We start from the raw sequence: 18,168 nt of genomic DNA on the forward strand, positions 1-18,168 counted from the left end.
AGAGCTGCCTTCCCAAGGACAGTTTTGGACCTCCTGGACAATAGGAAAGTGAGCACATGTGTTTACCTTGATCAGCCCTCCACCCACAGATCACCACCCCAGACTCAGGACAGTGCTGGACCAGAGAGTGTTGCAATGTCTGTTTTCTGTCTTTGGCTCTTTCCCTTCATCTGTTTTCTCTTTACCATTTTTTACATGTCTTTCTTTAGTAGCTGTTGCTTACATTTCTCTTAAAGTAGTTGATAGGAATACATGTGCTTAAGTACTCTTGATCCTGAATGCTTATTAGTTGTTGGAAATCTGTCTAATTTTGCCTTGAAGTAGTTAGATGAATAGTGGTACTCTGGCAGCTAGCTACTAACTGTTGGAAGAATGGCTTCTAGATGGGCCTTTTTGTGCAGCACACTGGTGACAAGTCGGGATGTTCCCCGAAGCTTTGCATGAGGGGACTGTGCAGAGCAGTGGTGTTGTCACAGAACCTGAGCTGCTGGCATTTCTGCCTTTCATTTCAGATACCCTCAGGTAGCTGCAGACTGTCGCTGCCAATTTATCCATAGCAGCTTTAAAGCTGTTCAAACCTTGCAGACCTGCCTGGACCATCAGAAGGCATCTGGGTGTCTGTTGTGTTTGCACTGTCCATGCTGCAAATTTGTTTTCCCCACCTTACTCTGTGTTTGGAGGTTTTGGGGGGTGATTTCTTGAAGACTCACATGTGGAGCTGTAATAGCAACGCCTCTCCCAGTTCTCCCCACCTGCAGGCATGTCAGGTTGTTGCATTAGGTTTGTGTGAACATAACATCAGTTGCAACATCCAGCAAAAAAATGTGCTCTTGGCAGCTGTTCTTGGTATAGTCATCCTTCTCTGTTGGCAGTTCTGCCAACATAAGCGTGAGCAATTCCTGGTTGTTATGTCTTTAAGTTGAAAGTCGGTTACGATGCACATAAAATAGGGTTTAATCCTATTGTTGTCACTTCTGAAATGCAGCTTTTAATTTGAGCACCTTAATTGGCAATTCTTAGCTTGGAAATTAATCCTGCAGCTGTTTAATATGCAGATAAGAATGTTGGGCTCTGGTTGCTGACACCGGAGTCTCAGGCCACGATTTGGGATGGCTGTAGTGGTGGGGTTTATTTGAGTGATACCCTAATGAACTTGTACTGAGAATTATAAGGCATGTTGCTCTAACACCAGTGTCAAGAGAGTTTTGTCATTCTGTTAATGCTTGCCTTTTTCTGCTGTGCCTCTTCAGGCTATTGCAGATACAAGCATGCACAAAAAGAAAAATCAGTATAAATGCAGCTAATCAATTAATATGCATCTCTCTAGGTGTTTTGTCTAGACATGGAACAGCGTTTTAACTTTCCTGCAGCAGGAAGTATGCAGGAACAAAACAGTGAACAATTTATTCTGTTGCTGCACCTGCATATTTGCTCACGTGGGGTTCTTCAGGATTTTTGAGTACATGTATCTGTAGGTAGATATTCCTGCACTGTTGCATGTAGCTGAACAGGCTTTATATTTGATTTTCCAGGAAGAGAATGGCCCAAGCTACGGTAGCAGCAACGTCTGTGCATGATGAAGACCCATCTGAAAGCAGGATGGTGGTCACGTTCCTCGTGTCAGCACTGGAGTCCATGGTGAGTGGCTGTCAAAGCTCTCTGGGCACATGCAGTGCTACAGCAATACCTTGCCTCCCTCCAGAGAGCTGGTGTGTGCTGTGCTGTCTGTACCTTGGTGTGTGCTCTCCAACTACTGTGACTGTGTGCTTATGGAAATTCATGCTAACAGCCTTCCTTTTTGCTCTGTGGTGGTGTTAGCAAGGAAGTTTTGAATATAATGATTATAAGGTAATTGGTTTCAAAGCCAAGGGTTGTGTTCAGTTCCTAAGAGCTTTGTTGCTTCACGTCATGCAGCAATTATTTATGTCACCCTGGTCTCCTGAGTTACTAAGGATAGTTAACCTTTTGTGGTCACTTCTAGATGATTTCACTGACTTGGGAACTTCCTGTCTCCATACTCTGCAAGTTTTTGGTTTTTTTTGTTCTTTTGGTTTTTGTTTTTTTTTTTTTGACTCCCTTGCCTGGAATTGCTCCCAGCAGAGCACACCTACACCTTCACAGGGAGGCTGCAATCCTTCCCCTTCTCAAGAGGAATCCACACAGAGCACAGCTGTCAGGACAGGGCAGGCTACAGGAAGCCTTCCTGCTTCCAGCCACACTGTTCCAAACAGAGCACTGTTTGTGTTAAGTGTGCTGTGGAAGGGCGAAATTCTCTCTAGGACAACACCATTATCTAATTGAAATCTAATTGAAATGATAATTTCCAAAGGATAGATTGAATAAATCATTTTAATTAAAAGCAGTTCAACTTCTCAGTCTAGATGAGACCTCAATTTCACTAATGCATCTATAGTGCTTTTAAGGTTTCTCATCAAAAGAATTCCGGATACATAAACTATCCTTTGCTGCTGACTGACATTATGTAACTCACGATGTCTTTTAAGGAGTGGATGCTGGCAGCAGAAGCAGTAACTGCTTTAAGTGATTCTGCATACATTTCTATAGAATATACCTTTAACAAGGACAATAAATGCTTTTCTGTTTCTTTTCATAGTGTAAAGAACTTGCCAAGTCCAAGGCAGAAGTTGCCTGCATCGCTGTCTATGAAACAGACGTCTTTGTAGTTGGAACTGAGAGGGGAAGAGCCTTTGTTGATTCCAGGAAAGATTTTCAGAAGGATTTTGTTAAATACTGTAAGTTTCAACGTTCTTTTTTTCTTTTTCACTCAAGCTGCTTAGTGTATATTGCACAATACTAGTATCCTTTGAGAGCAAAGTCCTGTATATCGTGGCTGTATTCTGTATGCTGCTCTGAAGTTACAGCTGCATTACTTTTGTACCCCTTCACATCTGTGGGAGTGTTTTTTGTTTCTGTTAATTTTCATAGTGGAACTCGTGTGATTATAAAACGTGATTCATTGTGTACAGAGCAGTGTTTTAAGAGTGGGCTCTCAAAGATGCAGTGATTCTTTGTGGAGGGTTTACATGCGTGTATAGGAAAACACTGCTGATGGTCAGTGCTTAGCCAATAATGCAGAGTGCCTTTATCTGCCTGAGGGAGGGAGAAGATGAAGGTCAAGAGCAGGATGTGAGAGAAAAACCAGTCTGCAGGAATTTTAAAACAACAGCTGTAAGATATGCTGGCTTGACTAATTAAACACTGTGTGCAGTGCAGCCATGTTTAATCTGTAACAGAAAGATTCGCTCCTTAAAATTCTTTTGCTGCTAGCTAAAACTCTGAAGATCCAGATTATCTGGTAAGAGTCTGGATTTGTCCACTGCTGTGCTGTGGGACAGTGACTTTCTGCAGGCCTAAGAGTATTTACTCTAAGAAAACCACTGTAATGTGGGACTGTAACATGATATCAAAATGCAGAGTGATGACCTCAGTGAGGAATTGAGGATCAGATAAATCCATTCCTCCTCTTCATAATTTCTACAGGGGCAGGGTTTTTATACTGGTATTTATGAAAACTATTAGCTGAACAATGGGAGGATGTTCAGCTTTTCACCTGACCTGCTGTTAAAGGATTTCCCTGTGAACCCAAATACTTTGTTTGCTAACCCAGTGGTACAGGCAGAACAGTGGTATTGCATGCCCAGGTAGAATGCTGTGGGCTTTGTCTGCAGTGTGTGTTGGTGTGGGATCTACAGTAACTGGGTCTGTTTGATCTCCCTGGCTAGGTCTGTGCTTTTGGTTCTGGACCATGGCAAGCACTTTCCTTCCGTGCTGGTTGAACTGTATCAGTTAAGATTTCTGTAGATATGCATATGTTTATTAAAATCTTATGTCAGTTCTCTTAATCCTGACCCTTAGTTTTGTTCCAGTTATAAATTATACTGTCTATGAATATCTTTTTTTATACTGTCAGATATGATTAAACAATATCTACATTGAAAATAGTATTTTCCTTATGCTTCCTCCAGAGCACCATGGGGTAGATCTGTGTGAATGAAGCCACTCAAATCTCAGTCTGTATTCATGGGTTAGGTGTGAAGGAAGGAAGAAGCTCCATAAGGATCTTGTTGTACCTTGCTACCTTAAGAAAAATTTGATGGGAACAGGTTATAGCATTGCTTTTTTTAATGTTGATATGTGCTGTGTGCTGAATGTTGAAAAGGCATTAATTATTTAAAATGGAGTCAGATAATAGACTCTTCTGAACTGTGCTTAATTAAGATGGCTGCAAGCTCTTTGTTACAGTGAAATGGTTTGTTATGCCTTGTAGTGTGGAACTCTGTGCTTCCATACATGATCTGCAACTCAGGTAACCTGCATCATCAGTTCTTCTAAGCCTGTGTGAGTTTCTGCTCTACGTAAAAAGGAGCGTATGAGAGGCACTCAAATATCATACAGAGTATGGGCAAGCCATGGGTATGGAAGCAATGCAGATCATCTGCCTCTTATCCTACCAGTACCTCTAGCTGTTCCCTACTCAAATGAATTGCACAGTTCCTCATGGATGGCCTGTGGTGAGATGAAATGCCTCCTTGCTCTCTGGGTTATCAGCCATTCTGAACAGGAGATGGAAGGCTGGGATGTCTTGAGGATGACGTTCCCTTCATCTAGCCATCTTGACAGTTTCCCTTGAGGTTTGCTATTGATTCTGTGGGATTCATCCTCATGCACACACAAAAGGGCAGTAGAAGAGGCCTCAGCTCATCCCTGAGCTGACTTTACCAGTCAGAAGTAAACTTACAGAAGAGCTTGTTGGCTCAGAAGTGCCTTTTTGATCACCTGCTCTGTACTTTGAGCAGGATTAGAATGCACCATGTATCCAGCCCTCACCTAGATGCTGAGTGTTTGCCAAGAGTCCTGGTGACCTGTCCTTGAACATCCACTGGTGCCAGCTGTGGCACCCGCAGTACATGGGCTGTGTGGAAGTACAATCCTGCTACTTCTGTGGCTTTCTGTCAGCTCTCAGTGTTGCTACTTGTTCACTCTTTGGTGCTAGGGCTTTGGGATTGCATCTGTGGACTGCTCATCCTGAATGGTAAGCACTGCACCTTCTTTTTCCTTCTAGTGGCCTCAGGATTCTCTGCTGATCTTAGAAATACATCTAGCCAGAGTTCTGCTTTAAGTCCTGGAGGGACTTTGGCTGAGACTCTTTCACTCTTCTTACCTGTGCTTCCATGTTCATCTAGCCATGGGTTGCAAGGGCTCCTTGTAGCTTCAGGAGTGATCAGAATTTCTGTTTTAAATGAGTTCCTCCTACTCGTGATGAATGAATGTCACGCAGTGTTCCAGAGACTTCACAAGAAAGATAGCTCAGCTTTGACTCACCAGTATCTTTGGTATGTGGATTACTATTGAATATCTTCAATATCCTCCTAATTCTGTAGGCAAGTAAAATGACTTGTCCCATAAATAAAGTTATTGTGGAGCAGCCTGAAGGTCTGTGGCTGGGTGTCTGCCTCATTGCACCCCTCTGGTCTCTGAGAACGCGTTAGGCTTTGCAGGGAGTTTTTTCCTCTTGTCAGCAATAAGGAAAAATAAGGTAAACAGAACCATGAAATGCTGCATCTTACCATCTCTTCACAAAAAAGAAAGAAGTACTTTCAAGTCTTCAGCTGTTGGACTTTGTGGTATTGGCTGTAATTTCCATCTGAGTAACTGAATTTAACGTTTCTGGGCCATATAGTAAGCTCTGTATTCTAGGGGGAATTAAGCATCCATGGCTTAAGTTAAACGATGCCTTGGGTCTTACAGTGATAGATGCTGGCTTCCTAGTTTGTAACAGCAATTTTAGGTATGCAGTGACTGTTGTCAGTACTGAGTTTGGCTTCCACAGGAGCTGCTGTTTGCTGTGCAGGATCTCTCCTCCATAGAGAATGAGTGCGTTGACTTTGCGTCTAGTGCACAAAAACACTGATGTTTTGATCCTGGGCATCCTTTCATCTTCAAGGATTGCAGGCTGGATTCTGAGTGTCAGTTTGCATACAACACCTACACTGGAGAGCATGAGTCTACTTCATCCCTAATTGTTCATCCCCGTGGGCTGGAGGATACCTGTGTAAGATGAAAGCAAATCTATTTTACCTTGACCTTGCCTTCCTTGCAGTGTCTTCCTAACTGTATAAAGAGATGCAGCTCATTTCATCTGTCTGCCCTGTGTGTTTAAGCAGCAGGACTTGGATAGGCTGGGCGCTGCCTGTACTGGACATCAGAAATGGAAGGTTTTGTGACTCTTCTCAGTTTTCCCCTTTTCTCAATTTCCCAACCTGTTTCTAAGAGTTCTCAGTAAATTTTACTCTTGCAGTTCTGTGTGACATTGCTTGTTGCATCACACCAATTGCAGTTATTCCTGATACTGGCAGTAAAAAAGCAGTGCTAGCAGCAGAGTCAGATCTACAAAGCAGCTTAACTGCCTAGAAAATCTGGAGTGGTGCTTTTGAAAGCCTCTGTGCCATCTACCATCCAAACAGCCCTTATATCAGTGTTTTTTTTTCTTTGTAGCTGATGATATTCAAAAAAGGCAACCTAGAAATAAATGACAAATTGTTTTTTTTGTTTGTTTTTTTTTTTTAAATCAAGCTCAGTCAAGTATATAGCATATAAATACAAGATCCTAACGTGTTGAAGCCGTTTTTTGCAGCTTTCTTTCACTTTCTAATGGATGAAGCTATTTACACGTTTGATCCATTTGTATTATATGTATGCTGTGCTGGATAGACTGTACTTTTGCAGGCCTGAGAGCATCATGCTCTTGTGTTTAGAGGATGACAGGTTGGAGTCAACAGCAATGTGGATATCTTCTTAACTCAGTAGTTCTGGGTTAATTTCAGTCTTGTGCTTAAAAATCTTTAAATCTCCAGAGGGTTCCTGGTACAGCAACTTGCTGTACTGCTACCCTGGGCACGTGCCTTGTGTAGTGCTTGGTGTGGATGCTTCAGCTATGGTGTAAACCAAGTATTAATACAGCAGCCTTGCTGCTTCCTTATGATCCTGATCACTTCTGACTGTCTTCTTACTGTGTATTTCTTGCTTGTAATGCCTGTGTGAATTCAGAAATGGCTTCTAAATGGGATGGTTTGCTCTTCAGCCACGAAGCAGAATGTATCTGATCTGAAGTGCAGGCTGCATTCCCTGACACATATGGTAAGAGCTGAATACATTTTTCAGCCTTACTGTAACAAGAGAGATTACTAGTGGCTCTAGCTGCTCCTGATCATATTCCATTTGTCTTAGTTACAGTATCTAAAGGGCAGACTTCCTCTTTGTGCCAGGGCAAATGTGAGGATGCCACTCTGTAACTAGCTGACATCTTTGTGTTGCTGGCAGGGTGATCCCTTGACACTAATGCAGCTAGTTGAAAAATGCCACTTCTTCTTTGATGGCGATGTGTCAATGGGAAAACTGGTTTCCCACAGTCATTTTCTTTGGCCCTGAGCTGTTCTGTGGTCAGCTGTGACTTCCGTGGCTTTTGCTGCTCTTGAAGATACAGAATGTTTAAGCAGAGAGGGGATTTGTTAAATTGTAGGCTTAAATAGTAAGGGAAAGAAAAACAGTGAGAGACAGGTGGAGGATTAACCCTGACAGCACACTAGTGGAGGTGCATACGTGCCATCTCTAATCCATTCCCTATTATAAATGCATATTTTTGGGCCGTGTCTACTACAATTCTCACCTTAGATTTGGCACACTCTGAAGAACACATAGAAGCAGAGCACGATTGGATTGGTTGCATTCTTCAATCTGTAATTAGCAGGATGCTTTCCGACTGCCAAGCCTGAGCTGTTGAACCTCTGTAGGTCTCAACCTCTTGTTTGTTGTTTTTTTTTTAATTCCAGATTCCCTTTTCACTATCTGGGAGTGGCCTTTGCTGAAGGCTTGTTCTGTTTAAGCATGTGTTGGAACAGGCAATCTCCAGTCAGTCGTAATGGGAGCTTCCTCAGTTGTGGCTCTTGGTTATATCCTTGAGTTTTTGATGTTTTGTTTTTTTTTTCTTCCCTCCTTGCAGCAGATGACTTGGAATATTTGGCATTTCTGCAAATGGCAAGATGAGAAGAGGCTGACAGCTGTTTGTGGCTGTGCTGACAGTAGCCTGTCACCATTTCCCAGACCAAGCATGCTGGTTGCCATCACATATTTACTCCTGTCACTGGGGAGTTAGGGCCTTGGTGCCCTGCTGGTGGAAGGGATCCCATGAACACTTCTTGTCCATTCCATGTTATGTGAGCCAGGTTGTACCATGCCTCGTTAGTGATGCATTATGCTAACTTGGCTGGCTCTGCCTGGAGTTAATTAGGGAATAGTTTCATAATTGTTTTGTACAAAAGCTGTGGGCATGGTAACAGTTTGCTTTGTCTTACCTGCTTTCTTGCTCTTCCATTCTCTTGCTGCTTCCAGCACCCTGAGCTTCTGCAGTTCCTGTCTCTTTGGTGATTACATCATACTCTGTTTATCAGAAGCACTAGTTTGCATTGTGCACTTGTTTTTACTCCCACCCTATTTTTGGGCAGTTATAACTGCTTGACAGAACAAGCAGAACTGCGTTCGTTCTCTGAATTAAGTCTTTGGAATTCCATCACTTCCAAGTCTCTATTTAGCCTGTGGTGTGAGTTAAAGCATCTCCCTTTAAAGACTTGATCAGAATATTCACAATAAATCATGGTTACAGTTGAGTTTAAATAAAGATAATATTCCTTTCTAGCGCTTACTGAACAGTCGCAAGAAGTAACAATAAAATCCAAAGCAATCATCAACTGAGTGCTGCTTTCCTGCCATCGTTCTCTCCATTTGAGATCACTTAATGGGTTTGGCTTACCAGTCCCCTTCTGTCTCACCTTGTGAAACACACAGTGCAGTTCTTGGGCTGTCTTATGCTGCACTTTTCTTAATCACTGATGTGTTCGCTAGGTGAACTCCACATTAATAATCCATGTCATGCTGTTTCAGCCTTACCTCGTGGCCTGTTAGATCCTTTTACTTTTGTCCTTAACTGTGATTCTCTTCCCCCTCTTTTTTTTCCCCTCCAACTTCCCACGTTGGTACAGGGACTCCTGCTGAAGTGGTTGATGGTCTGTCCTGGCTAGCCATGCCTTTTTCTGTATCTCCTTTGTAGCCTTTTCACACACACACAGCATCAGGGGTGAGTTACTCTGTTTTTGCTAAGTTTTACTTCTCAGTCAGTTCACTTAGATTTAAGAATTAGTTGATGCCTTTTTACAGCTTCTCAAAATGGAAAGAAAAAAAAAAAGAATACCTTTAAAAGAACTTCTGAAAATGCAACGTGTGTGTGATTATATAGGAATTTTGAAAGATCTCTCAGAATTTTCTGCCTGCCTTCCTCAGGGATGGTTCCTTTGCTTCCACTGCTCTCCGCCCTGAATATGTGGATGTGTTGGGAACAGAGGCTCTTGCAGGCTTTGTGCCACCCAGTCACCTTTTTTTTTGCAGCACTGCCGATGTTAGCCAGCCTGCACTGTTCCTGGTTTGTTTAGGATGTGGTGAGCTCTTTTGAATCCTTATTAGGGCTGGTTTCCTTGGCAGGAACCTTTTGTTCTTCTGTCTCTGCCTCACCAGTTAAGGTTTATTAAGCTAATGAGTACTTCAACAAAAAAGAATGCCAGTAACAACAACGAAAAATAAAATCAAAGAAAGAAAAAAAAACCACCTGCTCAGAGAGTTAAGCCTCATCTCACTGCAGCCTACCCGTTTTCTTCCCTGTAGTTGCAGAGTTGCATCAGTAGCACTTCAAATACCCACCTCCTCAGTGTCTGCCTCAGGTGATCTTCTTTTTGACAATCATTACATTATTTTTCTTTAGAGCTGTTGTCCAATAGAAAAGCTTAGGGCTGAATTAGATGGGCAAAGCCAAGCAAAAGTGTGAACGCTTTCCCTCTGATTGATTGTAGTCACTTTTGGATAATAGTTTTCCTTAAGCACAAAGGATGAAATGCGTGTCCTGTGTTGCTGCAATGGAGTTGCTGGCCTTACTGTGCCTCTCAGTGTCTGCACATGGTGACATTGGTACTCCTACAATCATTTCCTGATTTACTGTACCTGGGGGAATGCCAACATTTTGTTGCAGGATGCCTTGCCTACCATGGGCCCAATGCCCCTTTTGCTAGAGGAGTGTCAAATAGTGAATCCCACCTCCTTCTCTCTCATTGTTTGCACACCATCTCCTCTTTGACTTCAGTTAAACTGTTTATCTGCTAAAGCTTGATTTTTCTTTTTTAGGTGGATTGTAGGCAGCGCTCTCTGTTACTTGGCTGCAGCACAGCTCTGCTTGGTAAAGAACTGCAGCCTGCAGCAGTGTTCCCTTCCTTGCAGTCTGGTGTTTGAATGCAGATGTGCTTTGTGGCCTATTTTTGTCTGCAATCAGAGAACATGCTTTAGTGGACCTTCAGAGCAGGTGTTGTGTAACACTGCTGAGCTGTGCTGCTCATCAGTTTATAAGCATCACAGCTCTTGTTTAGGGAAGGAAGCTGCAGTGTTGACCTGTACAGAGGCCAGGCTGCAGATGCTGAGCTGCTCTGAAGCAACAAGAAAAAAAAAACTACCAAACTGAAATTCCATCATTTTGAGTCACAAACAACCAAAATGTTTGGAGGGCTTTTCTTTCAAAGCAACCTGTTCAGCCCTTATAGGAAAGATGATTGTTTTCATCATAAGAATGGAGACAGCTGTGTGCTGCTTGGGTGATTGCTTTGCCTCCCACTGTGCTCAGGGCAAGAAGGTGGTTCTGAGTAACCAAAACAGCTAGGTAAGGCAGGAAGATAAAGGATGCTTGACCATACAGATGCTCAGTGGAAGGTGAGAGTTGCTGAAGGTAGCTTGCTTGTAACCCTGCTGAGCACAGGTTGGCTTTAGCAGAGTATCTGTACTAATCTTGCTATGTGCTCCCAGCTGTAGAGAACACAACTCTTCCACCACCTCACCTTCCCACCCTTACTGGGCCTAATGAGGGCTTTTTTTAGGTGACAAATGCCTTTTTTTAGTGAGTGTTTCTTCTCAGCTTGTTTCACAGCCATTTATAAGCAGTTGTTCAGTCTGATGTTTGCTTTCTTGTGTTAGCCATGTTACCACTCTAGCAGTGTTGGTGTGAATTGCAGTGTTTATGTTCTTGTTCACAGTGAAATCATGATGCAGTTTTGACACTGATTGTCCTGTTACTCATACGAATGTAGTTCTTTCTTGTGTTTTCTTTCATCTGTAGAAAAAAAAAATATATATTGTTTTCCCCCATTTTTTTTTCCATGGGTGATTCTCAATAAAACTACAGTAACAGAAAGGAAAGGCTGCTCCTGAAAATAGATCACTTCTGTTTGCTGCTTATGATCAAAATAGAATAAGGTTTAGGACTGAAATACTCTTTTCATTTGTTCTGTTGTTAGCAGCTCCCCCTGTTCAGCAACAGATGTACTTCAGTGTCTTTTAAAAGGTGAAGAAGCCACGCAAGGTAGGAGCTGTGTCCTGTAACAGGATACAGCATCTGCTGAATGGGACATCAGGTGTAGTGCCAGAGACAGAGGTTTTAGTATTTTCCTGTGTAGTGTTCCTACCCTTTCTTCCTTTTGCCTTTGGCATTTAATTTCTACTGTATCCTTCTCTCCTAGGATTAGTGGTGTTTTCTACATCTATCTGCAAAGAGAAGTCAGCTTGGCTGTCTCTTAATTAATCATTCTTATGCTCAGAGGGGGATATTTACAAAGGCTGTATGGAGAGCATAATAGTATTTACCCAGTGCCCACATACATTTGCCTCTAGGTTGAAGAACTTTTGAGCAGGAATCCTTCTAACCCCTCTGTAGCCTAAACTAGAGGAGCTTGGTCATGAGGGTTTTAATAACTTGTTTGATTTTGCCTCGTTTTTAGGTGTTGTAGAAGGGGAGAGGGCTGCAGAGCTGCAGGAAACGAAGTATGTACCACCTGCCAACAGGCTGACAGTGGATGCTGTGGAACTGGAAGCTCTCAGGAAGTCTGTAGAGGACTACTTCTGCTTTTGCTATGGTGAGTGCTTCAGGGTCTTCAGAATACCTGCTTTGGATTTCTAAATTTTTATTCCAGTTGGAGGAGGGGTGCTTTATGATCTTGTTGTCTGAAAAGCAGATCCATTACCCAGTGTGCAGTGAGCCAATTCCCACACACTCTGGAGAGATACTTCTTATTTGGACCTGAGTGCTGGGGAAGTTTATGCAAATCAAGCATAATAATGCAATTTTCTTCATTGTATTTATACACAAAATTCTCAAGTGTTCCATATTCCACCTATCTAATAGAGAAGGGACACCTCCTACGTCTCCCCTTTTGTCTGCTTTCCTGGCCATCTGTGCCGTGTCCTAGGCCTTACATGGCCCTTGGTGGCCATTTGGGCAGTGCTCCCCTTGCTCTTTTTACACTTGCATGGCCACCTAAGAACGAGCTGGGCACTTCTCCTCTTGCCAGTTTTCCAAGGGGATCAATTGGTACTGATTAATCAGATAACATAAAAGGTTGAGGTGTTCTGCTTTAATATAGGCAGCTCTTGATCGAAGGATTCTTCACCCATGTTGATGTAGCACAAACACCCTCTTCTTCCCAAGGGAGGATTGTTTCTGTTACCTGTATCCTCCCCTTAGAACACTTCAAAATGTCTACCTAGTATCAATCTTAGCTTTTCAGCTGTATTATGATTTAGGTAATGAGTTTATTTTGTACTGGCTGATTCTACAGCATGCACATATACTGGGTGGTTTTATTTCCTATTTGTTTTGCAGCATTTAGTTTGAGACCGTGGTGCAGTACGGCCCCTTTGCTTTTAAGTAAGCATCTGTGCCTCTGGATTCCACTGAATATTGGTGCATGAGGTGCTTGGTTTCCTGCAGGGGTTTGCATCTGTGCCTTGTTTTCTCTCCAGTCCTCTCTGAAGTAATGGGGTTTATGAAGCACGCATCCTTTTGCTAGCTGCTGGTTTTGTGACAATCTCCTTTTGGTTTTAGGTAAAGCTTTAGGAAAGTCAACGGTGGTCCCAGTGCCGTATGAGAAGATTCAGAGAGACCAATCTGCTGTGGTGGTGCAGGGCCTGCCCAAGGGGCTTGCGTTCATGCATCCGGAAAATTACGATGTTTCAACCCTGAAGTGGATTTTGGAAAACAAGTCGGGGATCTCATTTATCATCAAAAGGTTAATTGCTCTCTAGTTTGCTTGTTTGTTCATTTTGGAATTCAAATTCCACTTCTTAAATTGTTTCTGTTTCTATTAAACAGAAGTCTTGCCTTTTTAGTTTTGTACTACAAAGTCCATACTGATCTATTTTGCTAAAGCTATGGTTTGGTGTTTTTTTTTTTCTCTTTATTTCCATACAGGCCTTTCCTAGAGCTGAAGAAAGAGTTAGGTAAGTTCCTCCTTGTTCAGACTTTCATTTAGGAATAAACTGGAATTTCAGTGTAAGCATCTCCTTTGTTTGGGTGAAAGGTTTGCTTAGCTTTGTTTCCCAACATTTCAACTTTTAAATCTGGAAAGAGAGCAGTGGAAAGCATAGTTTGAAGCAATTTTATATTGGTGTTACTTGACAGTTTAATAATCCAATTCAGTTAATCTCTCTTCTTCATATCTTTGCATGTGCATGGGCTCTGTATACAAAATTTGAATTGAAAGGTGTTAAAGGAAATTCACATGATATCTTTTAACTTTCAGGAGCTCATGTGACAGATCCTTCACAATCAATTATACCTCCAGGTGGAAGGTGAGTTTAAAATAATGTAGGGTTTTTTGCATGTCTTTAAATATTTCATCTACTTCTGTTGCATGATTTGATGTCAGTCTCAACAGTGTGTTTTCATATGATTTCATATAATTTATCTTAATGGGCTTTTTCTGACCAGCTGACCTCTGAACAACTTCTTGATAGCATGGGATTATAAAGAGCACAGACAGTCTCTTTCTTTTGACCATTATTTGTGGAGAAACTATTACAAATTAAACAGCTGATGAAGTTTCCATTGAGTCTAATTAGCCCAGTGAGTGTTGTTAATTCAGTCTGTCTATCAGTGATAAGTTTGCCACGTCTTATGCTAAAGCAGCGACTGGGAACAGATGCAATGTTCTTCCCTTCCCCTTCCTTAATTAAAAAAAACTTTATATATCTGTATATTTATTTGATTCTAAACTGAGAGCTTATATTTGGAATAAATAAAAAACCTGTTTAATGTGAAAGCAGGGAAACGTTCTGTGCTTCTGCTGAGTGCACTTCTCATTAGATGGTAAACGTACTTGGAGCGTTGTGCACATCCATCGAGTGCAGGGCTGGGAGATCCATCCCCATCCCCTCGATGCTGATTTCACTAGACAGCTTGTAAACTATGAGGAACTTTCCAGAAATAGGATTTGGGGGTTTTATAATGTCACTGTGTTCATTCTGTTTGTTTCTGTAGTTGCCTTCCTGTTCAAGTGAAAACGGAGCCTAGTGAGGATCCTGGTACGTTCAGAATTTTGTCCTTATTTGCCAAACAACTGCATCATCAGTTTCTGTTCAGAAGGCTGTATTGAGATGGTGATAGGAAGATCCAATAAAAACAGCATAAATCCACCCTGCGTGCGAGAGAGAAACTGCTTGTTAGTTAAAAATGGCCACTTTTCCATTGCAGTTTTTATCAAATTTTTTACCTTAGCCAGAGGTTTCCACTTCTGGGTTTGTCATGTTTTGTAGCCTGAAATTATTTATTATCATTGGAAGTGAAAAAAGGGAAAGGTCCTCAGCTCTTCTTTTCATTCTTACTCAGCACTATTTTATCCCTAATGTGGAGAGTGGAACTTATCAGCTTATATAATAGCACAACCAGAATGTTGATAATGAGATGGAAACAAATAGGGAAATGTTACTTTTTGTTTAAAAATCAAAAAAAAATAAATGAATAGAATCATTCCCTGCAGCTGGGACAGGATGCTGCGAGGCACTGTGTTCCCTGTAGCAAAGCAGTGCTTAGGTGTGTGCTTTGAGATTAACACAGCAATAATTGCAGGGAGACAACAGGTTTGTTTGGAGATGAGTTGTGCCTTCCTGCTTCCCTGGGTTGGGCTGTGCAGTTTGGTGTTTTGTACAACTGTGTTTTGTTGTGGGGGAAGGAAGCTGTTCTTTGTAATTCTTCAGAAATCAGATGGTGTTTGCAGGGATGTTTGCTTTGTAGGGATGCATTTAGTGCAGGATCACCTCTGATGGGAACCGTATTGAGACATGAGAAACCTGCAACGTCACTGTGTCACTTGGTCACTGTTTTGTTTGTTGTTGTTTTTTTTTCCCCTCAGCAATTGTTTAGTGCCTCAGCACTTGGAAATCAATTTGTATCTAAACAAGAAAAGAAAACTAGCTAGAATATTAGGGGTTTTTTTGTTTGCTTGTTTTTGAGTTATTGACTTTTTTAGTTGTTAAGAACTTCATAGAATGGCCTGGGGTGAAAAGGACCACAATGACCATCTGGTTTCAACCCCCTGCTGTGTGCAGGTCGCCAACCAGCAGCCCAGGCTGCCCAGAGCCACATCCAGCCTGGCCTTGAATGCCTGCAGGGATGGGGCATCCACAGCCTCCTTGGGCAGCCTGTTCCAGTGCAACACCACCCTCTGTGTGAAAAACTTCCTCCTAATACCCAACCTAAACCTCCCCTGTGTCAGTTTAAAACCATTCCCCCTTGTCCTATCTTGATTATCTTTAATCTACTTATTTGATTCTTTTATTGCTTCTACAGGAATTCCTTTGGAAATGTCAACAGTGACAGTGAAGGAAGAATCAGAGGATCCTGATTACTATCAGTACAATATTCAAGGTAGAGATAGCAGCTTCTGCATCTGCTTATCTCCTCACTGGGTTGGCTCCTGAAAGAGTTGCTCTCCCTCTCTCTACTCTCCTTCTGCCTACTTGTGGTTGTCAGACATAAAATTGCTTACTGCTGTTATGATTACAGCATCTCCATGCTGGCTGCTGTTAAGTTGTACTTCGCATCTTTTGTTATTCTTCAGAGTAATATTGGTAACGTATGAGTGTGTTTGGGACTTAACAGAGAAGCTTGTTTCTTTTCTTTTCTTCTTTTTTTTTTTTTTGGCTGGATTTTTTTTTTTTTTTTTTTTTCCTGCATGCAAAATGTTTCCACGGATGTTTTTAAGCAGGGAGCAAACCCTGCTGATAGCAATGCTCAGAGCAGTGCTTGAATCTTTTCTTTAGTTTCAGCTGCATCAATCGCTTTCCTTGGAGGGAAAGACCAGTGCATGCCAAAACTGTTGTGAAAGTTAAGATTATATTCCTATAGACAAAGCATAGCAGCATCTGTGAGATCCATGACTGTGGCTCTGAGTATATTTTGAAGTATTTCTCAGTTGTGCTTCATCTGTTCATATCTAATTAAAATACTGCAAGTTAATCTCAACCAGGAACAAATAAAGAAATCCGTAAGAAAATCATGTTCTGTAGGTTAAAATGAGCAGTAAGTAAGAAGCCCTAATTACAAATGGCAATATAAAAAATATAAATAGATCCCTAAATGTATTATTTCAGCTTCTTTGCATTTGTCATTAGGATAGCAGTATATAAAAAAAAACACAGGCAAGTTGCCATGCATCTCTGAAGGACAATAATATATTGAAGAGTGGGCTGCAAAGTAGCCCATCCTTCCATTCTGTAATAATATATTATTTAAGCAAGATTTTTGTTGGTGTTTCAACACAAAAATTCCTATTAGATTATTTCCTATATTAGATTATTTTCTAACCTGTTTCAATTGCTTAAAACATACTAATAAGAGAATGTTGGTTCTATGATGCTGTAATGTACAAACGTCGTTCAGAATGACCATAACCACATGGCAAACCAAAATGTCTCTACTCAGTGCAGAATTTGAAAGGTGAATTATCTGGGATTATGATCATCTTTTCTTTGTGCTTGTTCGTTGCTTAGCCTCTGGGTCCGTGGGTTTACAGGAAGGATATAATGCAGTAATAACAGCTGCTTTTTTGGAGCTGTCATCTTTCTTTGCTTTTCAGCCCCTTGTGGCTTTCTGTTTCATGCAAAATAACCCCACAATGTCAGAATTTGGCCACTAGCCTGAAGTGCAATCCGTCCCTGTTTGAAAAGAGTCTGTACTGAAATCACTAAGAAAGCAGTAACTTGTTGTAATGCAAGCATGTTGGAACTAAAGAAAATCAATTTATACAGCATGCTTCCATAGTGAAGTCTAGGCAATGTGGATTTTCTTAAGGAGTTTCTCTTGTCTTTCATTAGACATCTCTAAATTTAAATCTTATGGGCGGGAGGCAATGTACACCTTTTTCAGATAAATAGATGCTCCAGTAACAACTCTCCTTTCCCCCACTCCCAGCGTAGTAAACTTGTATTTAAGGGGAGGCTACACTTGAGTCTACTGGGAGGAAGGATGATGTGCTGTGAGCCAAAGAGATTTTACCTGTCATAGTGTGTTACCTTCCCCTCAAGTCAAGAAGCTTCCCCTTCGTTTCTTTGAGTGGCTATCACCAAGGTTCAAGCCAAAGGTTGTACAAAATACACAAAGCTATAAATTGAACAGGAACAGGAGGAGAGCCAAGAGGAGAGCCTTAGAGAAGTACAGTTCTACCAAGGTGTGTTTTCAGAGGTGAGATCAGTCTACACAGGCGTTTCCTTTTGTGTAGACAGACTGCAGAAAAAAGGAAAATGGCTGGGATCTCACTAAGAATATCCTACAGCAAAAGCTGGGTTTATTGATTTATGAGAAGAAATAACTTATATGTTACAGAACAGCAACATGCCTGGGGCTTCCTGGAGAGATGATTTACTGCTGGAATTTCACAGTTATTGTTTTTCTGAGTATTTGTTTTCTCTCACATGTCTGTAATGCTGACAAGGAGTCTGCATGCCTTGGTGGCACACACAACTCTCCAGTGAATCAAAGGGGGGAGAAATTAGAATTGGAGATGGACGTTCTTCTCATCCCTTATTATCTCCTAATCTGCTGTGGCATTTGGATCTTGCCATGAATTAACTCCTGAATTACTAAATTTAGGAAGGTGGTGCTCGAAGTACAAAGCAAGAAGATAAGGAAATAGAACATTTTAACCTTCAAAAACTTCCCCCAAGTGTTTTGATGGGGCATTAGGGGCAGTTTTCTTTCAGTGGGCAGTGGCAATGTGGAAGGTTATTGGT

At 41.6% G+C, this 18,168-nt stretch overlaps 1 protein-coding gene across 5 annotated transcripts in view; it reads left to right on the top strand.

Moving 5' to 3' along the window:
- The window catches only part of GTF2I (general transcription factor IIi), a 50,534-nt gene that overhangs the window by 1,749 nt on the left and 30,617 nt on the right, over nucleotides 1-18,168 (top strand). For all 5 annotated transcript variants that reach the window (XM_048967085.1, XM_048967081.1, XM_048967082.1 and 2 more), the window contains exons 2-9: nucleotides 1,533-1,638; nucleotides 2,615-2,753; nucleotides 11,883-12,017; nucleotides 12,986-13,169; nucleotides 13,352-13,380; nucleotides 13,683-13,731; nucleotides 14,420-14,463; nucleotides 15,728-15,805. In XM_048967085.1, the coding sequence (XP_048823042.1) occupies nucleotides 1,540-1,638; nucleotides 2,615-2,753; nucleotides 11,883-12,017; nucleotides 12,986-13,169; nucleotides 13,352-13,380; nucleotides 13,683-13,731; nucleotides 14,420-14,463; nucleotides 15,728-15,805 (757 nt within the window). In that variant the 5' untranslated portion in view covers nucleotides 1,533-1,539. The remainder of the gene's footprint in view (nucleotides 1-1,532; nucleotides 1,639-2,614; nucleotides 2,754-11,882; nucleotides 12,018-12,985; nucleotides 13,170-13,351; nucleotides 13,381-13,682; nucleotides 13,732-14,419; nucleotides 14,464-15,727; nucleotides 15,806-18,168) is intronic.

Source organism: Lagopus muta, chromosome 20, assembly GCF_023343835.1.
Source record: "Lagopus muta isolate bLagMut1 chromosome 20, bLagMut1 primary, whole genome shotgun sequence".
Taxonomy (NCBI): domain Eukaryota; kingdom Metazoa; phylum Chordata; class Aves; order Galliformes; family Phasianidae; genus Lagopus; species Lagopus muta.